General features: G+C 34.3%; 1 protein-coding gene across 1 annotated transcript; it reads left to right on the top strand.

Annotated features, from left to right (window-relative positions):
- Positions 1-19,890: 19,890 nt before the first annotated feature.
- On the top strand, positions 19,891-24,150 carry LOC141605966 (palmitoyl-acyl carrier protein thioesterase, chloroplastic). The gene is made up of 7 exons (XM_074424907.1): positions 19,891-20,233; positions 20,722-21,375; positions 21,481-21,614; positions 22,338-22,451; positions 22,557-22,728; positions 22,856-22,924; positions 23,662-24,150. Exons 2-7 carry the CDS (start codon positions 20,869-20,871, stop codon positions 23,932-23,934), a joined length of 1,269 nt encoding a protein of 422 aa, XP_074281008.1. The 5' UTR covers positions 19,891-20,233; positions 20,722-20,868; the 3' UTR covers positions 23,935-24,150.
- Positions 24,151-25,269: the final 1,119 nt, after the last annotated feature.

Genomic DNA, 25,269 nt, shown 5'->3' on the forward strand with positions numbered 1-25,269 from the left:
ACTTCGTAGAGGAGCCATTTTAGGGTTTTTGCCCTAGTTATGATTTGGGGAAAAGGGGGATTTTGGCATGTTGTGATTGGTATTATGTGATTGTTGTTATGTGGAGACTTCGTAGAGGAGCCATTTTAGCTTGCTTGATTATCTCATTGCAGTTTGTGCTAAGGTAGGGTTTTCCTACTCGGTTTACTGTTTAATTGATTTGAGATTATGTGGTAATTGTTCGTACGATTGATATTGTGATTATCTGCTGTTGATGGATTGGAGTTTGGTGTTGGTGTTGTGATGGTTGTTGGTGATATTCGCGAGGCGCGTCCTCGGCTGAGTGGAGTCACTTGCGGGAGTGACTTCACGCCCTAGTTCCGCCCTTTGTGGAACCCGCCACAGGAGGGGATGTGCACATTAATGAACAAGGTTATCGCTCGTTGATGAGCGGGGATTTGGTGGGTACATCTGCGGTCCCCCACTTGCAGGGCTACACATTTTAGTGTGTAGTCAGTTACATGATGTGATTGGGAGTTGGAGGTGGATGATGATCAGCTGTTTATCTTATCGTACTTGTCTTATTTTGATTATGCAGTAAACTGACCTCATTGTTGTTTTGTAAAATCTGTGGTGATCCATTCGGGGATGGTGAGCAGATTGTGCCAGGTAATGATAATTATTAGCTTTGGGGACGAGATGGGAAGTTATCACTCGAGTCTAGCTTCCGCTGTCATGAGACTTACTTTCATAGTTTCAGTTGTTCAGTTCTAGCAAACAGTATTTTGGTTTTGGATTTTGGAACATGTAAACGTTAATGCCTGATACTTTTATAATTGTTGTTTTGGAATGGTAACTTTGATATACTAGCCTCGGAAAACCGAGATGGCGACGGTCTCTCATGCTAGGGTGGTCCTGGTAAGGCACCTTGGTATGTGGGGTGTCACATCGGTCCCCCACTGGCGGCGTGGATTATCTGTCGCTGCAGTAATCTGGCACGACTATACACTTGAGTGTGTAGTCAGATATGAGGCATGATTGGAATTGGAGGATGGTTGTATAGTTGTTGTCGTGGTTGTTTATTGTACTTTGCTTATCTTGATTATTCAGTGAACTAGCCCCGTTGTTGTTTTACAAAACTGTGGTAATCCATTCGGGGATGGTGAGCAGTTGATTAGCAGGTACTTCTGTTGATAGCTCGCGGGATCTAGCAGGGATGGAGTCATCACTTGTTGAGTCTTTAGTATTCCGCTCACCGTTTATACATCAGTACCTTTGATAGTTTTGGTTGTAAACAGTTTTGGTTAACTTCAGCTGTATCTTGTTCAAACAGTTCTATCTTTTAATATACATTCTTGGATGGTCTATTTGATATACTTACCTCGGGCAACCCAGATGGTAGCATCTCCATATGCTAGGGTGGTCTTGATAAGGCACCTTAGTATATGGGGTGTTACAGTAACAATAGTAAAAATAACTTCTCGTCGTGATTACTTTTAATTAATTTTATTTGTTGTACTTGTAAGGGGTGTTTTAAACTTTTCATTAAAGGTATAATGGACTGACAGAATAATTATGTTATCTTTAAAATTTAAATCAGATTATACTATTTTTTCATTTATCCCTCGGATCTTGTTAAAACACTTGCAAACCTATATATGTAGGAGCCACTCTCTATTCACAACTCACAAGTCACAAGTTGTTGTTCGCGGGTTCTAAGATGGATCTTCAAAGTCGAAGATCCAACTTCATACTTTACGATAGTTTTGTACTGCATCTATAGGCTGAGCATCAAATCCACTTAACCATAATTCTAGAGGTCTAACCTCAAATTGTGATAAAGTCAGGTTAACTCTTTAAGAATTTGATATTATTTCCTTCTCTTGTACTCCCTCTGTCCCGGTCATTTGTTGTCCTTTTCCATTTTGGGGTGTCTCAGTCATTTGTTGTCCTTTCTATTTTAAGAATGAACTTGATGAGTAATTTGATCATTCTCATTCAATTTGTTCCACTTGTCATTTAGTTATTGGCTTTTTCCTCATTCCTTGGTCTTTGTGCCAAAACGAAAGAACAACAATTGACCGGGACGGAGGGAGTATTTTTTTGTTGACTTTTAAAAATTTGACCTTAATACTTCGAATAATATAGAAAATCAAATGTTATGATATGCAATCTTCAACCAAAAATACAATATATAGATATATAATAATAATAAATTCAGTTATGTTATTCAAAAAAAGTCAAGAGGATGAATAATAGATTTTACAATGACGACATTTCTCATTTATTAGCTGGTCTAAAATCATTAATGGTTGTGACATACTCCGTATATTGTTATTGTATGTTTTTTTTATCGTTTTTTTGTTTTGGCTTACCATTTCCCGTCACTTCATCTTCGTTTCTATGTTACGCTAATCCCATCACTCGATTCGCTCCTTTCTAATTTTAATATGAAATTGATATATCATATTGTCAAATTTTTGTTTTTAATTGTCATAAAAGGTAAACTTATACGCAATACTACTCCTTGCGCGTTTTTTTATCCTATGAACTCGTTTACATTAGCTATAGAAATATAGAATGGAGCAAATAAAAGCCAATTGTAAGTCAAAGTAATGATATCCACGGTCGTCAAATTGACTATACAGGTGGACGAATCCACATGTTAGGTGTACAAGCAAGCTACCAATGGTTACAAAGCTATTTAATTAAGTCTCTTCCCAGCCCTTAAATAATTACCCACTTTAGTTTTTGATTATGGCACATATTTAAATATTTACTTTACAATTTATTGTCGTATAATAGTAATATTATTTTTCGATAAAATATTCTTATTCGAAAACACCCTAGTTATTCATATAATTATACGAGTAACATTCGAGAGATTAGAAGGAGTCCAATTATCTTATCTTTTGATGTTTATATTGAATTTAATACATAAACCAGTATTTTTATTCCAACCCTCTACTATCATACTATATAAATTACTCGTTAAATATTTCAAATACGAGGCCAAGGACTCAAATCTCGACTTTGATTATTTACTCTAAAATTTGTCAATGCTCGTATAATTTTATAATAAAAATTTCAGTATAGAGACGATCAGACGGGCACAAATTAAACAAATGTGCAACACCAAAAAGAAAAAATAAAGCCAATTGCAAATGAGAATTTGACCACGTAAGATGTAGCCTTGTGTAGATGAACAGATTTTAACCTAACAAAATAGGCTTGTTGTCATCTTAAGGTTTGCTTTTATTATCTATCATATCATACTCGTATTTAGCTTTCAATTAGGTCCTTTTCGCGTTATTGCAACTTCCAACTGTATTTAACGCACACCAAATATTAATTAAAATGAAAATCCTTAACATGAATTTCTTGCGTAAACTTCACTAGTCGATTTTCCGATAAGACTGCATTGTTATGTTATCGATTCAAATTTTTTGATAATGATTAATTACTTTTCGATGATGTTATTATATGATTGATCAATGTGTTTTTTCCTGTTAAAAGTTGTCAATTTTTTTTTTTTTGATTTTTATTCTTTTTTACCTAGTTGATATTCATGCATGTACGGACTATTAAGCTAAGTAGACATGTGTTGAGCTGAATAGAACTAAATTTAACTGAATTGAGATTAAGTGATCTGAATTGAAGTGAAGTGAGCTAAATAAAGTAGCTGAATGGAGCTAAACTGAATTGGAGTTTGCGGAGATAAATAAAACTGAAATAAGTCGAACTGAAATTATATAAGTTTTTTTTTTTTTTTGTGGAATGTGAGTATGTATTATATATATCAGAAGATAAGTTTAAGTACAAGGAATCAAGCAACCATTACATATAAGCTCTTTTGTCTAAGCCAATTTATCTCTGCCTTGGTTACATGCTGAAAATCTCGTCCTCTAATTCTGGCTTTCACCTCTTCTATAATCTGCTCAGAGCATTTGCCTGGTCTAGTTATGACCCCATCAATCCTACACTTGTTTCTTTCCTGCCATATGTGATACATTGCTCTCCAAACCACAGCTGCCTGTACTCCCATCTGCATCTTGGTATCAGTTCTCTGCAAGCACCAGTCAAGTACATGACTGTCAGGAAATTGGCAATTCAGTTTCTGATTGATGCAACATATAACTTGCTTGCTGTAAGCACACTCAAAAAATAAGTGATTTGCCCCTTCAGTATCTTGAGCACATAAGTAGCAACGATCATCAATGTCCATGCCATACTGAACCAGCTTGTCATTAGTTCTAAGGGCTCCATGTGCAAATAGCCATCCTAAGAACTGATGCTTAGGCACCACCCAGGCATTCCAGATCAATCTTGCCCATGACACCTTTGGTTTGCTTCCTTTAAGCCATTCATAACACCCAGCAGTTGAGAACTCCTTGCCTTGCACATCCCACTGTCAATTAGTATAACCAGGGAGCAATTTCTGCTTAACTCTGCAGATTCTTCTCCAAACCCAGCTAGAGTTTGCAGTAGGTTTGTAGTCCATCCAGTCTTTCCCTTTCAAGTAATTATGTTGCACCCAATTAACCTAGATAGTATTCTTCTGCTCTGCTACCCAGTTCACTAACCTCCCCACCATAGCTTTGTTCATGGTTTCCTGATCCTTAAGACCAAGACCCCCTTCTTCTTTTGGCCTGCAGACCTTGTCCCAAGCCACCAAAGGGACTCTTCTATAGTCTGCACTGCTGTCCCACAAGAAATTCCTGCAGGTTGCCTCTATCCTAGCTATGATCCCCTTAGGTAGGACAAACATGGAAGCCCAGTAAGAATGAAGAGAGGAAAGGACAGCCTGCACCAAGACTAACCTCCCACTATATGAGAATGTCCTTGCTCCATATCCATTAATTCTACTGCAGATTTTCTCCACCAAGCATTCACAGTCTTTCTTTTTTAATCTTGTAGTTTGTATAGGCATTCCCAGGTACGTGAAAGGTAGAATACCTTCTACAAACCCTGACACACTGAGGATATCTTGCTTGATGTGATCTGGTACACCTTTAAAGTAAGCATTTGATTTAGGGGCACTGACTTTCAGACCAGAGGCTTTAGAAAAAGTAGAGAATGACTTGAGCAGCAACATCATAGACTCGGTGTCCCCTCTACTAAAGAGAAGAACATCATCAGCAAACATCAAGCTAGCCAGTTTTTGTTGTTTGCATAAGGGGTGATAATGAAAGTTATATCTAGCAGCAGCATACTTCAGTGTCCTTATCAAATAATCCATGCAAAGAGTAAAGACTAGGGGAGAAAGAGGATCCCCTTGTCTAAGTCCTCTTTTACCATTGAAGTACCCAAACATATCTCCATTAATTAATAAGGAGAAAGTAGCAGTTGTGATGCATTGCATGACCATGGTCTTAAAATCAGCAGGAAACCTGAGCATATCCATCAGTTGATCAACAAAAGCCCATTCAACTGTATCATATGCTTTTTGAAGATCTATTTTGAACATACATCTAGGAGTTGCATTAGGTCTTTCATACAATCTTATTAGATCCTGGCAAATCATGATGTTCTCCTGGATGCTTGTGTTTTGAATAAAAGCCCCTTGGTTCTGGTCAATCAAACTAGGTAGCACCTCAGCAAGTCTAGCACAAAACAATTTAGATATAACTTTGTATAGAACATTGCAGCAGGCAATAGGGCGGTACTGCAAAACATTTTGAGGTCTATCACACTTAGGGATTAGAGTCAAGGTAGTTACATTGATCTGCTTTAATAATTTCCTCTGCTGGAAGAAATCTTGAATAGCATTGATTATGTCCTCCCCTATCACTTCCCATGCATCCTTAAAGAACCTGCTGGTATACCCATCACGACCAGGTGATTTTGTGTCAGGGATACTAAACAAGGCATCCCTAATTTCTTTCCCAGTGACTGGCCTAAGCAGGTAACCACAATGCTCCTTAGTACACTTTGAACCCTGATCAATGATCTTCCTGTGAATCTTCTTAGTTTCCTGACTAGTACCAAGCAAATGTTGATAATAATCCAAGAATGTTGTATGAATTTGATCAGGGCTATTGCACATCTTACCATTCATATCCTCAATCTGTACTATCTTATTCCCATTTCTCCTCTTCTTAAGTAAACCATGGAAGTATGAGCTATTAGTATCTCCCTGCTGAACCCATTGTTGTTTAGCCTTTTGGCTTAAACAACTAGCACGAGCTGCATACTTCTCCCTTAACTCATTAGAAGCTTCATATTCATCATTAATGAGTTGTACATTAGATGGATCCTTACCTAGTTGCTCCTGCATCTCCTGAACTTTCTTCTGCAAGATTTCAGTAGAGTTCTCAATATCACTGAACTTATCTCTATTCAGTTGCTTCAAAATTGGCTTTAATAACTTTAGATTCTTTGCCACTTTGAACATGGGAGTACCTGCAATAGTCCTGTCCCAAGAATTTCTGACTGTAGGTTTAAAATTCTTTGATCCACTCTACATGTTGAAATATTTAAAACATCTATTGCCTTGGGTATGTTTAGAGCTGTTAACAATACAAGGTGTATGATCAAGCATACCCTCAGGTAGGAAATGAGCATATAAATCAGGCAAAAGATCACACTAGGCTTTGTTCACCAAAAATCTATCAATCCTGCTATATATCCTATCCTCGGGTCTTTGTTTATTTTTCCAAGTGAATAGAGATCCTATAGTAGTGATATCTACCACACCACAGTCCTCAACACATCTTCTAAAAGGTTCAATCTCAGTGGGAGTAGTGTTCCCTCTAACTCTCTCAGTGACAGCCAAAACACAATTAAAATCCCCAGTAATGGCCCAAGGTCCTGTAATGTGCATAGCCAACCTTCTCAGATGATCCCAAAGAGGAACTCTCTCATGAATACCATTGAAAGCATAGACCATAGTTAAATGAAAAACACATCTAGTGACCACAGACTCAACCTTCATATGTATATATTGTGCATTATACTCTAGGAATTGGATTCTAAAAGCTTTTGGTTGCCAAAGGATCCAAATCCTCCCACCCTTATGATATCCACTATTGGTAGAAATGCACCAATTATTAAAACTATTCACAACCTTAATATATGATTTATTCTTTATTTTAGTTTCTAATAAACCAATGCCTTTATTTTGTAAGAAATAATTAATATCCTGCTGTTTACCTACTTTATTCATGCCCCTTATGTTCCAAAATCCTAATTTATCCATTTGAGATTTTGGAAGATAAACCATTACCATTTGCTCTGCTAGTCAACTTTGAAGGAGAAATTACAATATCACATTATCCCTATATGAATGAGCACCAAACCCCTCAGTACTATAACCACCCTTCTCAGCATCTTGTCCTTGCATCCTTACCAGACGTTTAATTGGTGTAACAATCCTAGGAGTATTATGAATCTGCCTAAAAGGAGTTACAGCCACTGTGACCTCCTTATGTACAACAGCCTGCTTCACCACTGGCCTCCACACCTGCTTAATAGGCCTGCTCTTTTGTTTTTCCTGCACCACTTTCCTACATTGCTCCATTTCATGCCCCATTTCCAAATAATTTTTACATTTGACTAGCCTCCATTCATATTCAATGGCCACCTCAATGACAAACCCTTTTTCATCCTTAAAAGCAATTTTTGCCGGCAGTTCTTGGTCCACCTCAAGCTCAACCATGACTCTAGCATACCCAAGCCTCGTTTTCTCTTCTGTAGCTAAGTCACTCTTAATGAACTTGCCAACTATGCCTGAAATTTTTGGTAACCCTTTGCCCCAGGATTTCAGTGGCAAATTATGGATTTGTATCCACGCAGGCACAACTTTGACATCTTCCTTCCTCAATTCCAAATCCTTTGTCCATGATTTCACAATCATAGGCTTATTGCCAAACAAATAGTATCCTGATTGCAACACCCTCTCTTTCATCTCCATGGACTTAAATCGTACCAAAAAAATTCCATCTGGTAGAAAAGATATTTTATCAATGTTATACTTTGTCCATATCCGTCTGATGAATCCTTCAACAATCTCCCATGGCGGATTTGCCCCCAAGATGAAGCAAACAACCGCCTAACTCCAGTACTCTATCTCTTCCTCCACATCCTCCATTTGAATCTGCAACATATCAGTTGTCTCTGTTTTAGGACTATCTTCTGCAGGTCTCTGTTCTCCAGTTTTAGGGACAAACTCCTCCTCATCAACTTCATCATCATCCTCCTCCTCTGCTTCATCATCCAATTCATCATCTTCATCCTCTGTTTCCACCACTAGTTCAGGAATACCAGTTATCTCATTAATATTCTTAGTCTTTTCCCCGTCCTCAACATCCGGACCCTTTTGTTTCTCAGTAGGGTTTGCATTCTTCACCCCGTCTGTAAGCATTTTCTCCTCATCTACTAGAACTTCCGTGGACGCATCAGGTTGATTGGCAGGGATACTACGTCCACGTAAAGTCATTTCTCTCTGCCTTTGCAAATTTGATTTCCTAGCCATAGGCGCGGAAATCAAGGTCAAAGTCGCTTTCTCTCTCTATGCAGTCATAGCTTCTCTCTCTAGGGTTTTTTCTAAAAAAAATTAAGCCGAAAAGGATAGTGCTTAAATCATTATTCATTGAAAAAAATTTCATTGGAAACTAAGGTCACGAGTCATAAGTTTAATTAATCATGAAACAATTGTTGATGATATAGTTTTAAGAGTTAGAGGTTTAGAAAAAATTGCAATCAATAAGGAGTTGTGTTTGTTGATTGTTCGGTTAATTAGTCCCAACTCCCAAGTTTCAGTGTATGTACCGGCATCGATACTACAACGACAACAATATTATCTTAATGCTTCAACAACTTCTACAAATTATTGCACGGTATATAATGGACATTAATCACTTCATATATTTGTCACTTTCGTTTCTTACCAATTGACTTATACATTCAATATGCCTATATAAGACAAGTTTATGACGGATTTCTCATTTGTCAAACGCTCATTTTATTCATATAAACTTGTGAGTAGTTGTGACCATGGTAAACTAAGCTAGTATAGTAATAATAATTCACATCAACCAACTGCCCTTCCTAAGGATTCTAACTTGCAAACAAGTTTTGGTTTAAAAAATATAAGACCTAATGGAAAAGTGTACGAAATCACGGATTCGGTTGTTTACGTACAAGATATCAGAACAAAATCATGCTAGAGTTTGGGCATTACACTTTAATTTATGTTATCAAAACATATACCTACAACGATCAACGACTATTACGGCAATTTAAGTCAAACGTCAAATTAATAGAACAACTAATAAATTGACTCCATGTATGTATCGTGGACCTCTTTGAGTAGTATGCGTGTTTTGTTTTCGATTTATGGACTATACAACTAATTGTAGTATAACTAACGGTGTATAACAGAGTTTACCAGTTTTATTTGAAAAACAATGAGCTTTATCTAGTTTATCCAGTTAAACATAATTTTTTTGGAAAAGCGCTCAAAAAAAATCATAACTGAATGTATAATCTTATTTGTGATTTTGGAATAGAATGCATCATGTCTCAAATCACTTAATAATTATTGGTATGACAGTTCTTGTTAGCCTCTAAAAATTAAGACTACCCTAACTTTGTGGCGTTAAAACTAAGATGTTCAAGTCAATTTCATGTCTATTCTTAAATTAATATAATGTAGAAAATTCAAAAGAATGCAAAGCATCTATTTAGATGAATATAGAGATCGTTTGTTACCTGCGTCGATATAGGTTTAGAATCAAGAATCATATAATATGAGATACTTTCTCTATTCTAATCACGTAATCATTTGTTTGATTTTGATTAAAATTAAATACTTCTTATAAAAAATTAAAAGACAACTAATAAATAATTGAGATAAAGAGAATACCAGATAACGAAGAGAATATAGCTAACATAACACCCCTAGAATACGAGGGATGGGCAAAGAAAATGAATTAGTTGCCGCCCTATAGTAGATGATGGACTCCCATCCACCGGGAAAGTCCCCACATTAGCTTCCTCCCACACTAAAGCTACTAAGGCCCTGTTCTTTTGGACTTGAAGTCACTTAATTTAAGTTCACTTCAGATCCTATAAGTTTAGTTCGATTCGATTCGATCCTATAAGTTCGATTCGATTCGATCCTATAAGTTCGATTCGATTCGAGATCTTATAAGTTCGATTCGAATCCTATAAGTTCGATTCGATTCGATTCGATCCTATAAGTTCGATTCGAGATCCTATACCTCACTTAATTTAAGTTTACTTGATCCTATAAGTTCGATTCGATTCGTTCAAATCCTATAAGTTCGATTCGAGATCCTATAAGTTCGATTCGATTCAAATTCTATAAGTTCGATTCGATTCGATTCGATTCGATTCGAGATCCTATAAGTTCAGTTTAGTTCAGATCAGATTAGTTTCAGTCCAAAAGAACAGAGCCTAAATGTAAGAAAGCTGGATAAGGATTGGAATTCAACTCATATTTGGTATTGGTTTTAATTATGGGTGGTATGGGGTGGAGCTCAAACAAATTTAAAAATATTTAAAATATAAATAATTATTTTTAATACTATAAAACCATGAAATAAAAATTTAATAGAGAATTATAAAAGAGATCTTGAATATATAAGTAAAATGCAGTTAGGTAATTAATCAATCGATATAAAAACCAAGTTAAGTTTAATAAATTAAGTAATCGATTGATTTAAATGATGTAAATATGTAATCACAAATTTTTGTTTACAACCGTTGTAAATAATACTCTAAACTAACACTTTTTTTTGGATAATTCACAGAGTAAAGAGTGAAGACGAATGAATTCAGAATAAATTTTTTGAATTTGAAGTTTTAAAATGAGTTGTATATTGAAGATGAATGAATTAAATAAAACAAAATTAAAATTAATGAACATGATCACTAATATACTTAGTTAGACTGAAAGAGGTTTAGGCACCCATTTAATTTGCATAAAATATACCTCCTCCGTACCGGTTATATGTTTACATTTGATTTTGGCAAAGACCACTAAAAGAGAAGGGGTTATTTATTACATAACAAGAGTACTAAATGCAATATAGAGGATCCAATTAGTCATTATAGGCATCGAAAATAAAATAGATAAATAAACGCGAAAGTGGTAATTTAGCCTCATTACTTTGCCTAATCGTGAAATCAAATCCCTTAAGTTTAGATTGTAGCAATTTGGCCCCATAAGTTATTCAAAAGGTGAAATTAAGCCCCTAACCCAAAATCTCATGATAAATTCAATATATCACATTACATAAGTGAAATTAATTATACTTTTTACAATATACAATCAAAATAAAAAGTTAACAATAAAATCAAAATTTAAAAAGAATTAGCATCAATTAGAGAAGATTTTAAATCATTTTATAAGAATCAAAATATTTATGTTTTATTAAATAATTGAATATTTTTCTTAAATTTTTTAACAATTCTTTACGAAATAAAAAATATATATAATGTTTTTTTTTTTGTGAAAAGATGAGAGATACAAAAAAAAACGTGTTTAGTTTTTTTTAGGTAATAAAGATATATTTTAATAAAAGTAATGATTTTCACGAAAAATGTAAAATAAAATCAAAGTTTTCATTTTTTCCAGAATTTTAAATTTTTGTCTTTGTTAACGAACATTTAAAAAAAAAGCATTCTGCTACTTTTTTTTTTAACAAGACATAACCTATTTGAATTTTTTGTGGTATGAGAAAATGAATTTCTCCTGAGATTTTGGGTAAGGGGCTTAATTTCACCTTTTGCATAACTTATGGGGTTAAATTGCAACAAACTAAACCTAAGGGGTTTGATTTCACAATTAGGCAAGTGAGGCTAAATTATCACTTTCGCGGATAAATAAATAATCAAAATAAATGGAGTATTTAATTAACACAAAATCTCCCCTATCCGTTTTGTGATTGACATTACCCGTCACTTACTCCGACCCGTCTTCAACAAGACTAACTGTTTAATTAAACTGAATCGAAGTGAACGAAATCAAGGTAAAACAAAATTGGGTCTACGGAGTTTCTATGGTGAGAACTGAGAAGTCGAAATGACATGAGGTTTGCGCACCCGTGGAGACCTAGAAGCGACTTGCTGACATACTTGTATTTGATTCTAGCAGCCGGCAATAATTAGGCCCCACCAAAAAAATTACCTAGTCTTCTCGTGTGTACCACAATTTTTAACCCAAAAAATCCCCCATAATGTAACTATATTACGGTTTTGCCACTGAAATTCTGGTAAACGATCACATATAGGCCCTTGCGTCAGAATTGTTTGGAGCTTAATAAAACATCAGCAAGTCCCTTGCGTCAGAAACATTAGGAACTTGGGCGTTTTCGTTGGAGTTATTAGAACGGCTTTGGTCCATTTTAATGTTTGATTAATCATGTGAAATATCATATTCACATTTATTTTCTTACAATTAGTCTCACTATAGAAATGGATATATCCGTCTAAAGTGAAAAACGGGTCAAATATGCTTAAAATAGTGACTTTTTTAGGTCCCATCATGCAACTTGTTACTTATCTTATGCTTAAAGTGAGTTGATATTTGGCCCGTCCATAACTATAGACGATCTCCCGTCTATAATGAGAATTTGTGATTTCCTTATTATATAATTTTAAAATGAACCAAACAATCATAAAAAGCTATGAGATTCACGAATGCATACCTTTATGGTATCACATTCAATTCCATTCCGACATTTTGAACCAAACAACACCAAACATTTTTCATAGGGATGCTATGTGTTTTAAGCTAAGACATATTCCCTCTATTCAAATGAATTTCTTACATTTTTTATTCATATGTGAGGTATATTTTAATTTAAGGTATGTAATTCATTTGAAAAAAAAAAAAAGAAGTATTCCCTTTTAGTCACTCATTTCTTCCCCCTTCCACTTTGCACAAGAAATAAGGAATTGATTTTGGTCCACACAAAACACCCTACCCCACATATAATTAAATTTGAATCACATAAAACATTCCAAAAATAAAAAGAGGGAAGAAATGATTGACTAGGAGGGAGTATAATCTTATATATATATATATAAAACTGGGTTGAAACGCTGTGGATGCGACACGTGTCAACCCAGCATTAAATACGAGTATTAATTACAGTTGAACATTAAATATAAACATAATAAATGCAGCATAAATCTTAGTAAATATTAATTATAATTTAATAAATTTTATTATAAAATTATATTAAATAATTACGTTGATTTGATTCTAAATTTATTAAAAAAAATATTTTGATAAAAATTCTAAATTGTAAATAAAAACGTTCATTTCAAAAAATGCTTTCAATCGAGTATACTTTTCATTATATTTATTAACATTATTTGATATGTAGAGATGATTAAAGTGAGCATCTTACAATGTTTCACATTTACGTAAAAAACATTTTGAGAAAGTTATAAAACTTAGACCATTAATTTTATTAAGAAAAATATATTTTAAAGAGTCATTGTATATATTAAAAACAAAATTTTTTTAAAAAAAACTACTAAGATATAAGTTTTTATAGTGTGGGAACGAAAAAACTATATTGCGACGAAATGAATACATATGGGATTTTGAGAGGTTTAAATACTGTGATAACGAGTATGTATGTACACAGTGATCACGAATGAGTTTGAATAATTAAAAGAAAAGTAACGATTATTAAGTAATATAATATTATATAGGGTTTTTCTACGTGATACCCCGTGTTTCTTCGCATTCTACGTGATACCCCTATATTTTTGAAAATATAAGTGGTATCCCTAAATGTAGTAAAATGTTCTAAAAATACCCAATCTACTAAAAATCACGTTTAAATATGTTATATTTTGTAAAGAAAATATGTTTACAATTGAGTAGACGATGTTTATGTTAATGACATGACAAATTATTGCCAAAAAAATCAATAAAAAATGTATAAATTAAACATTCTAAAGAGGCGGATTAGAGCATTTTGGGTATTTTAAGATGTTTTTATCATGTTTAGGGGTACCACGGGTATTTTTTAAAAGCGAAGGGTATCACATAGAATTCGAATAAGTACAAGGGTATCATGTAGAAAAACCCTATTATATAAATAACATGAAAAAGTAAAATACACATTAGATTTTTCTTTAATATCTTTAGTTAAATATGTATACGTCAAGAACAAAACATTAGGTATGACTAACTAGATATTACTTTTATTTAAATATTTTATACGTTATCTTATAAAAATGATATTTGAGAAAATTCAACCTATTTTATTTACGGTAAACTCTTAAACATCGTTATATATAGTTGTTAAAAAAAACAAAAGGTGCAAGTTTCTGATAGATATGTTTGACACATAGCACATGTAAGACACAACCAAAACATTTGAATAAGTTTAGTTTGGGCCATATATGTTTGATACATAAATATCAAACATTATACATACAAAATTAAAAATTGCATAAAATTATATTCAAATCATTTTGAATAAATCTTTTAACTGATTTGGAACATAACGTATCGTGAAATGATATAATTTGATACCTTAATGTTGATTGTTGCATTATTCGAATAAATTTTATTTTAATTAATGTGATAATTTGATCAGTTACAATTTTTTTTTTTTGGAAAACGTTGATCATGCGTAATTAACTATAACTTAGTATTAGTTTTAATTAAATTTATATGTATTTTATTTTAAAACACTGAACTTAAACCTAAAAAAATAAAATTTGAGAAAAAAAATTAATTTATTTTTATTTATAGGTAAAAATATTAAAGGTTATATACGAATTATATTATTTTCCTTCAATTATAATAATAAAATTTTAAAACAGGCCGCGCGAAGCGCGGGATACTACCTAGTATATAATTATTTTTTGATAAAAATAAGAAATTTTTTTATAAAAGGTACCACTAATTTAATGTTAGAAAATCCGTCTCAGTGTGACCATGTGACCACTATGTTAACACTTTATGATGGCATTAGTCTAGATAGTACGGGCACTCCTCTTAACCAGTGTGTCAGTGTCCGAGTTTAATTTTCTTCAACTTTGTGGGCACTTGTCCATGCATTTGGATACATTTTGGATACCCTTCAAATGAAATTGTAACACTCCGTTTTGGTGGTTGATCTTGTTTGGTGGTTTATCTTGGTACTGAGTCCACTAGTGAGCGTTATGGACGTAAGACAGAGTCGGCAACACTTACGATATAGCTATTCGATGGTATTATGGAGTTAAGTGAGTTATTCTACGGTTGATGTTGTGTTCTGAGTTGCGTGGTTTAAATAGGCGTTGTTAAGCGAGTGAGCGTCGAGAATGTAGGATGAGAGTTAAGTGATGTTGGTTGGCTGAGTGGCATGTGTGTATGCTTTGTTTTGTGTATGGTATGAATTTCGGGACGAAGTTCTTTTTAAGGAGGGAAGACCTACGGTTTTCCTAAGCTGGTACTCGGCCGAGTATGGCCTACTCGGTCGAGTAAGGGGTGTCGTGTATCCTGGTTTGGCTACTGCCCAGGAACACTCGGCCGAGTATGTGGAATACTCGACCGAGTAGAGGGTACTCGGCCGAGTATCCGGTCTGACGGGTGTTATTTCCGCGGTTTGATTTGGAAATGATTAGTTATATAAACACGTTAATCAGTTTCTAATTACACTTTTACAAAACCTAATCACTCAACGACGCTCTAATCCTCTCCAAATCTCTCCCTAGTGTGGGTGTGTGATCGTTAGCAAGTGCATTCATCCTTGTTCTATCGTCGGTAAGTTCTTGTTTTCTATAATACGTTGATTAATCTTTAGGGTTTGGCTTTAATCGTGATTTGGGGGAAATGGGGTTTTTGCATATGGTGATTGTTGTTTATGTGATTGTTGTTAGGCGAGGACTTCGTAGAGGAGCCGTTCTAGATCGCTTGCTTGTGTCTCTTGCAGTTGTGCTAAGGTAGGGTTTCCCTACTCGGTTTTCTGTTAATTGATTTAAGATTGTATTGTGAATGTGGTAATTGATATTGTGATTATCTGTTGATCTTGGAGTTGGGTGTTGGAGTTGTGATGGTTATTGATGATGTTCGCGAGGTGCGTCCTTGGCTGAGTGGAGTCACTTGCGGGAGTGGCTTCACGCCCTAGTTTCGCCCTCTGTGGAACCCGCCACAGGAGGGGATGTGCACATTAATGGACAGGGTTATCGCTCGTTGATGAGCGGGGCTTAGGTGGGGATTGGACGCGGTCCCCCACTGGCGGCGAGGATTACCTGTTGCGATGGGTAATCTGGCAGGGCTACACACTTTAATGTGTAGTCGGTTACTGTGTGGGAACGGGAGACGGAAGTGGATGTTGATCAGCTGGTTATCTCTTGTATTTGTCTTACTTTGATTATTCAGTAACTGACCTCGTTGTTGTTTTATAAAATCTGTGGTGATCCATTCGGGGATGGTGAGCAGATTGTGACAGATGATGCAGTTGTTTAGCTATGGGGCAGTCTTGGGGAGTCATCACACGAGTTTAGCTTCCGCTGTCAAGAGACTTAGCTTCTATTTTTTAGTTGTTGGTTGTAATGATAGTACTTTGGTTTTGGATTTTGAGAATATGTAAACTTTAATCTTTCATACTTTAATAAATGTGTTTTGGATTGTTAACTTTGATATACTAACCTCGGGCAACCGAGATGGTAACAGCCTTTCATGCTAAGGTAGTCCTTGATAAGGTACCTTGATATGAGGGGGTGTTACAGAAATTAAGTTAAATTTAAGGTGAATAGTGTTATTTTATGGTGGAAATTGATAACTTTGTTTGTCAATGCAAATGTCAACCTAGATAGTTGAAAACGATTTACTAATTAAGTCATAATGTTCATAGTATGGGTTCTATAAAAAAAAAATTAAAATCTAGCATTCTTATGCCAGACTTAACCAGTTGTTATTTCACTTGCTTATAAATATATATGTACAATGTATTCTATCATTATACTCGACCAGTTTCACTAGTCCATATATAATTATATACTTGTCTTAGTTTTGTCATACAAAAGGTGATATAACCTTTTAAAATTGATCAAGTTATGAGAGACGTTGCTCATTCAAATCTCGTTGTTATTAAATTGTCCTTATTATTAAAAAAAAAAAAAAAAAAAAAAAGCTGAATGGGTTACACTAGCGTTATAAACATTAGTTCTAAACAATATTACCATCCAAAATCATTGTCATGGTCGAATCTTCTACGGATTAACCCTCAAAATGAGAGACACAATCAACGGCTAAATTGGTAATATGTCCCATCACATGATGCATATTTGGCCATGATTTATGGACAAATAGACAATGCACATGTTATCCTATCATATGTTAAAATTCTACGAGTATAATTTACAATAATTATGAGCTACTAACTTTTGAACTCGAGCTAGTATAACTTAATCATCACGCTAGCTAAGGTATGTACAATGATTTCATTTCATGAATGTGATTAGGTAAACTAGACAGTTTGTAGCTCACTAAATTGGGGTTTTGATAGTTCAGTTCGATTTTAATGTTGACAAAGGTTTGAACCCGACTCAAAAATATCATCTCGTATGATTTTATCAATTATGCTAGTTGACATTTGCATTGACTAAGCTATCTCATGTCGATATTTGAAGTGCAATTGTCGAGCAGTTGTCTAAGTCTCATTACATGGTGCGTGCATGTGAGTATGCCTATTACAACATAGGAATTAGGAAGTACACCGTAATACTAATATTACTAGGTAGTATCCCGCGCTTCGCGCGTCCTGTTTTAAAATTTAATTATTATAATTGAAGAAAAATAACATAATTTGTATATGACCTTTAATATTTTTACTTATAAATAAAAATAAATTAATTTTTCTCAAATTTAATTTTTATAAGTTTATTTTTAATATTTTAAAATAAAATACATACAATTTTAATTAAAACTAATAAGTGATGATTATGTTGATCAAAGTTTTATAAATTATTTTGTGACTAATCAAATATCATATTAATTAAAATAAAATTTATTCGAATAATGCAACAATCAACATTAAATTCTCAAATTATATCATTTTACAATACTTTAGGTTCCAAATCAATTAATATTTATTCAAAATGATGTGAATATAATTTTATGTAATTTTTAATTCTTTTTATCTATAACGTCTGATATTTATGTATTAAACATATATAGTTTAAATTCAACTTATTCAAATGTTTTGATTGTGTTTTGCATCTGTTATGTGTCAAACATATCTATAAAAATTGCACCTTTGTATTTTTAAACAACTATATATATATATATATAAATAATGTTTAAGAGTTGACCTGTAAACAAAATAGGTTAAACTTTCTCAAATAATATTTTTTGAGGTTTAACTTCAAAGTATTTAAAATATAACATATAAAATATTTAACTAAAAGTAATATTTAGCTAGACATAATCAATATTTATACTTGACGTATACGTATTTTAATTGAAGATATTAAAGAAAAATGTAACGTTTTTTCTACTTTTTCATGTCTTTTATAATACTATACTCCCTCCCAGTCGTTATATTGTTCCCATTTGATATGGGCACAATAATTTAGGAAAAGTATTAAAATAGGAGTAAAAAAGTTGTGTGGGGTTGGTGATAGGAGAGAGGAATGAATTATTAGTAGTTAAATAAAGAATTGTGGGGCCAAAACATAAATGAAAGTAATAAAATAGGAGTAAAAGAGTTGTGTGGGGTTTGGTGATAGGAGAGAGGAATGAATAAAATAAGAGTAAAAGTTTCTAAAAATAGAAAGGGGAACATTAGTTGAATAATCCGTTTCGGGAAAGAGGGAACATTATAGTGACTGGGAGGGAGTATTATTTAATAATCATTACTTTTGTTTTGATTATTTAAATGCATTCGCGATCACTGTGGTCTGTGTACATACATACTCGCACACTATTTAAACCTATCAAAATCACATATGTATTCAATTTTTCGCAATATAGTTTTTTCATTCCCACATAAAAACTTATCTCTTAGTAGTTTTCTTTAAGTTATGTTTTAAGAAATACAAGGACTCTTCCAAATATATTTTTCTTAGGATTTAACGGTCTAAGTTTTATACCTTTCTCAAAATGTCTTTTTACGTAAACATATATATTATCAGATACTCACTTTAATCATCTCTACAAATCAAAAAATTTCAATAAATATAATGAAAATTATACTCAATTTGAAGCATTTTTCGTAATAAACGTAATTATTTACATTTTAGGATTTTTATCAAAATAATTTTTTAATAAATTTAGAATCAAATCACCGTAATTATTTAATATAATTTTATAATAAAATTTATTAAGCTATAATTAATATTTTGCTGAGAATTATACAACATTTATTATGTTTCTATTTAATCTTCAGCTGTAATTAATACTTGTATTTAAAGTTGGGTTGACATGTGGCGCATCCACAACGCTTCAACCCAGTTATATATATATATATATAATACGTCCACATTAAAATAATTATTAACAATATAATAAAAATTACAAATCTCATAAAAAATATTACAAGTATAATTAAAATGATCCAATAACCCCATACAATAATTCATAATCTTACAATTTAAAACCAACTCAAACACATTAAATTTCCATAGAATTCTTCCCAAATACTCCTTTTCGGTCATTTATTTACCTAATTATTTTATGATAAACAAACGAATGCCACAACCGACGTGACTAATCCACATAAGTTTATAAGATTCGAATGTAACACACCCATACGGCCGTACATGCACCTCATAAACCTCTCCGCGGGTCAACTCCAAACCCCATCCCTTAAATTAACTGAACTCGACCTGATCTAACCCGTACCCGATCTAATTAACAAAGGACCTACAAGATGGTCAAGTTGGAAAGAGGAAACCTTTAAGAAAAAGGAGGCAGGAGGAAGGTGACACAATCCAGGTGGAACTCTATAAAGAACAATCATCCTGGATTCCTCTCTCACTTGCCTCCACCCATTCTCTTTCTTTCTCTCCTCTCCTTCCATCATCCAAACAACATAAAAGATTCAAACTTTCGGACTATCCAAATATTACATTATTTGATTGATTATTCCAAATTTTTCATAAATAAATACAACAAACTCCAATTTAAATTTAAATCAATCAAAAAACAAAAACCCAAAATACCAAAAAACGGGTCAAAAACATATTTTAAGTAACTCAAACGAAACATATTGTTTTTTGACCTGTTTTTTTCTCCTTTTTTTCTTTCTCTGTGTTTTTCCAGAGAACCCAGGTTCCATTTTCTCTCCTTTACCCTTTATTCCCTTTAATTTTTGGGCATTTGATCTTATTTTTTAGGTTATTTTACCTATTTTATTGATATATTATGACAATGATGATCAATTTTCTTATGCAATGTTGTAAACTGATTCATTTCAGTAATTGTTTATCATTGTTGGTATGTTTGAGTTCAGATCTGAATTGGGTTCTTCATAAAGTTATGATCTTTTAGGTTTTTTGTGCTAAATTTGTAAACTTTATTTATATAATTTCAATTATTTCATCTATTTGAAACCCTTGATTAAAAAGTTCGATTTTTTTTTTGTTGTTGTGAGAATTTGTTGTAAATTAGCAAATTTATGTCAATAATGTTATGGGTTTTCTGGGTCTTCCTTAGTTTTGTGGTCCCTTGTTTTTTTCTGCTTCAATTAATTTGGATGATATAAATTTCTGAGTATATTTAATGATTTGATGATGTTTTATTGTTTCTGTTTGGTTCAGGTTCAGGTTCATATAATGTCACTTCCTGAGAATATACAGTGAAAATCCTGACATTAATTTCTGTTTGCAATTGTTGACATTGACATTGTTAAGGAATCTATCAATTTGGGTTGATCTGTTGTTGGGTATTGTGAGTTAGTGTTAACCATGGTTGCCACAGCTGCAACTGCTGCCTTTTTTCCTGCTGCGGCTTTACCTCCTGACTCGGGTTCGAAACCCTCCTCGAATAAGCTTGGGGTCCCGAAACCCGATGCCACGGGCATCAAAACTAAGGGTTTGAAAGTGAAAACCAATGCACAAGCTCCTCCTAAGATCAATGGGACGTCATCGATTGGTCTTTCGTCTATGGACGGCGGAATGAAGAAGAGTGAGGAGAGCTATTACTCGGGATCTCATGCCCCTAGGACCTTCATTAACCAATTGCCTGATTGGAGTATGCTTCTTGCTGCTATCACTACTATTTTTTTGGCTGCTGAGAAGCAATGGATGATGCTTGATTGGAAACCTAAGCGTTCGGACTCACTTGTTGACACGTTTGGTATTGGGAGGATTGTTCAAGATGGGTTTGTTTTCAGACAAAATTTCTCAATTCGGTCCTATGAGATAGGGGCGGATCGTACAGCGTCTATAGAGACGTTAATGAATCATTTACAGGTAGTGTGTGATGCTCTTTGTGGAATACTTGGTGGTTCATAGTCTCACTTGTTTTAGAAACTCGTGAGGTTTTGACATTATTTAATGCGAGATGTATTCTTGCAGGAAACGGCTCTCAATCATGTTAAAACAGCAGGGCTTTTAGGGGATGGCTTTGGTTCAACCCCTGAAATGTGCAAAAAAAATCTAATTTGGGTGGTTACTCGAATGCAAGTTCTTGTCGATCGCTATCCAACTTGGTAAGGGCCAAACTTTTGATTCATGTACATGGATATTAGAGGGGGTTACTAGTGCCACAACCTCACAAGACTAGTTGTGCTAGTGGACTGCAATTGTCAATTTAATCTCTCTTTCGACGGGTAGTAATGTCTATTTCTGATGACATCTTTGTGGTTAAATGTTATTATGCATTTGTCACATGTTCATTACTCTTTACGCTTGGCGAATAGATTTGTGAGTTGAATGGACTGTTCAATTAAAACTAGATAGAGTGAGTGCTTAACTATGTAAAATCATCTAGTTGCTGCTTTTAAGTTCGTTGATTTTTTTCAGAGTTTTTGAAGATATCTCGTAACTTGTCTTTTAAAAACTTCTCGTGATTTTGTCAAGGTTGAAAAAGTAAAACTGTATCTCCATTTCCAAACTTCCAACAGAGCCAAAGCCTCGTTATCTTTTGGCTTTCCTGATGGACTACGTCGAAGTGGCTCATTAAACTAGATGTGCTTTTTGAACTGTAGAGCTGATCTCGAAACAACTATATTTATGGTCATTTAGAAACAATCTCTCCGAGATTTCTAACAGAACTAGAAGGCTCTATTCATCCTGGAAATGCTGTTGTGGAGAAAGCAAACCTATTAAAATATTGGTGCCTGGTTAACTGTTAAGAAATTTGCTGAATAAATAGTGGAACCATTAAAGTTAGATGTTTTGATTGACGGGTTTACCTTTCTTATGTTCTCTAGGGGAGACGTTGTTCAAGTAGATACTTGGGTTAGTTCATCCGGGAAAAATGGAATGCGTCGTGATTGGCTTATTCGTGACTTCAATACAGGAGAAATTCTGACTAGAGCCTCGAGGTCAGAAACTCTTTCTAGATTCATGCAACTCTATATCTTTCCCCATTTCTTTGTAAATCTAAGTCACGGGCTTCTGAAATCTTATCCCGATATTTTACCTTGCAGTGTATGGGTGATGATGAATAAGCTCACGAGGAGATTGTCAAAGATGCCAGATGAAGTGCGTGCTGAAATTGGTCCACACTTTGTGGACACTCCTCCTGTTATTGATGAAGATGGGAGGAAGCTTGCCAAACTCGACGACAACACAGCTGAACATATCCGCAAAGGTCTAACTGTAAGTAACGTGCCATCACCAAATCTTCCTTTTTGTGGCAAAAAATGGCGTGTGTACCGTTTTTCATCACTTGATACTTCTTTTCCTTTGGAATTTTTATTGACTGGAGTCGGTTTTGTCTCTACAGCCTAGATGGAGTGATTTGGATGTGAATCAGCATGTCAACAATGTCAAGTACATTGGTTGGATTCTGGAGGTAATAATTCTATCTTCGTAGTTCATCCTCCGTTTCATTGAATCATCTTCATCTGAGTATTATTCAGTAAAATAGAGGCAATTCAGTTATCCGTTCTTGGTTGTGTCTTGAAGAGTTATCCCATCCTTCTGTCTTAATAATTTGTTTAGTGTAATGCGGGCCGGCCTGTTTCTGCTGATGATAACATTTTATATTTACATACAATTCCAATCACACAGTTTCTTGCACTTTTTGTATTACTTTATCTGCTTGTTCAAGCTGGCTATTGTCCAGCTTTACTCATGTTTCAATATTGGGTGTTTTAATTGGTATTAGTGTGCTTAAACAATCGTCTCTCTCTAGAACATTCATGCCCTTCGAAAATCGCTTTATATTGTTGGACTGGCTGTAATTATGTAATTATATACGGAGTAACATATTAACATGTTACTCTATTAAATATTGCCTATTTGATCTCTGGATTGGTCATTGCCGCCTGATCTTAATCATGGCACTATGTATCCGGCCAATACCACCTCAAAAACGGTTACTGCAACCGCTAAAACCATAATAACCCGATCTTGAAGTCGTCTGGCAACCAATTTTCTAATCCCATGGTTCCAGTAATTAGTTTGCATACTTGGTTCTCTTTTCTTCTTCTTCTTCTGTTTGAAGAGTATCACCCTTGCTTTGATATGATGGTGTTACTGCAATCGTAATATTGATTCGTATATTGCCATGTTTTGCTTGTGGTGTAGAGCGCTCCGCACTCAATCCTGGAGACCCACGAGCTCTCAAGCATGACTTTGGAGTATCGTAGGGAGTGTGGAAGGGACAGTGTGGTTCAATCACTCACATCCGTCTCTGGGACCAGTGTTGGTGGACTCATGGACTCCGGCATCGTCGAATGTCAGCACTTGCTCCGCCTTGAGGATGGGGCCGAAGTTGTTCGTGGTAGGACTGAATGGAGGCCTAAGCATGCCAAATGCTTCGGAAATTTGGGAAACCTTCCCAACGGAAGTGCCGCCTAGTCTTGTAGGCATGTCTCTATAATTCTTGTGCAAAAAATCAAATCTTTATGTTTTTGGATTGAAAAATTGCTTTTTCTTCCTTTTGTTCAATGTAATTATTCTTTGATGTGTATCTTCTTCCTCTCCCCTCTCTCTAAAATTATCGATAGGACGACGATCATAATGGAATAGGGATACTATATATATTTGTTCTTTAATCTCATTTATTTTGGTGAATGCCTTGTTTTAGTGTTAAGAGCTCTCCAATGAATTTTAGCTATAGTTTCGGAAATTTCTCATCGTTTTGTTTTATTCGAAGGCATTGATTAAAACGTGGACCGTATGGTGTGACACACTTGGGAATTACAGCTGAAGTAAGCTAGGGACAAAGTTGTTGGGAATGCATGCTCATAATTTGTAAGGAAAAAGATTGGAAGTTCATATGCATGTTCTACCACATGATTTACGTCAAATCGTCCCATAAACAGCCATTCTCAATTATGACCGTTGTCTCAATAATGGCAACTTTGAAAAGTATTTTTTTGTACAATTGGTCTCCCTTGTGACGGGTTACCATTTGTGGCGGATATTTTGTGAGTTAAAATGGGTTAGTGGAGAAAGGGGACCACATGAATAGTGTTGCAGAGAGAGAAAAAGTGGGTACTTTGTGAGGTAAAATGGTATCCGTCACTCAAGAGTGACGGATATGTGCCGTCACAAACAAGAATTTGTGTTTTTTGTATTACTTTAGAATTTAGATCCTTCTCTCCATTTCCGTCTGATTTTCTTACAACGATTTGAATATTATTTTGGGATGATTCAATGGTGGAAGTTGTTGATAAGGTAAACGAGGAATACTATAAAAATCTCTCAAACGGGTCATTCAGGCTTCGAATCGGTTTAAATTAGTTCGATTATCGATTTGACCTTAGTTTCGTTTTCAGTTTGATATAGATCGACTCCATTTCGGTTAGCCACTTTAATAGGTTTGTGTTATTTTGAGTCGGGTGGAGTTCAGGACGAGTCAATATCAATTCACTTGAATTTCGGGTCATAATTTTATTGCGTAAAAGGTCAAAAAATTAGCTTACCTATGCTTTTCAAATTGAATATAATAGTTCATAGTTAAATATTGAATTAATGGAAAAACACTAATATATGAGTGTTTTTAGGAGAAACGAAATGTTTATGATTCAGGTATATCAGTTTACTTTCTATCGGATGTGTTCAGGTTTGGGTATCATTCGGTTATTATTGAAGTCGGTTCAGATTTGGTTCGATTCAAATTGAGTCGGGTTTGAGATACTATTCAAGTCACTTATAGCAGGTGTCCGGTCGGTTATCAACTCATATATT

This window comes from Silene latifolia, chromosome 10 (genome assembly GCF_048544455.1).
Source record: "Silene latifolia isolate original U9 population chromosome 10, ASM4854445v1, whole genome shotgun sequence".
In the NCBI taxonomy this organism is placed as follows: domain Eukaryota; kingdom Viridiplantae; phylum Streptophyta; class Magnoliopsida; order Caryophyllales; family Caryophyllaceae; genus Silene; species Silene latifolia.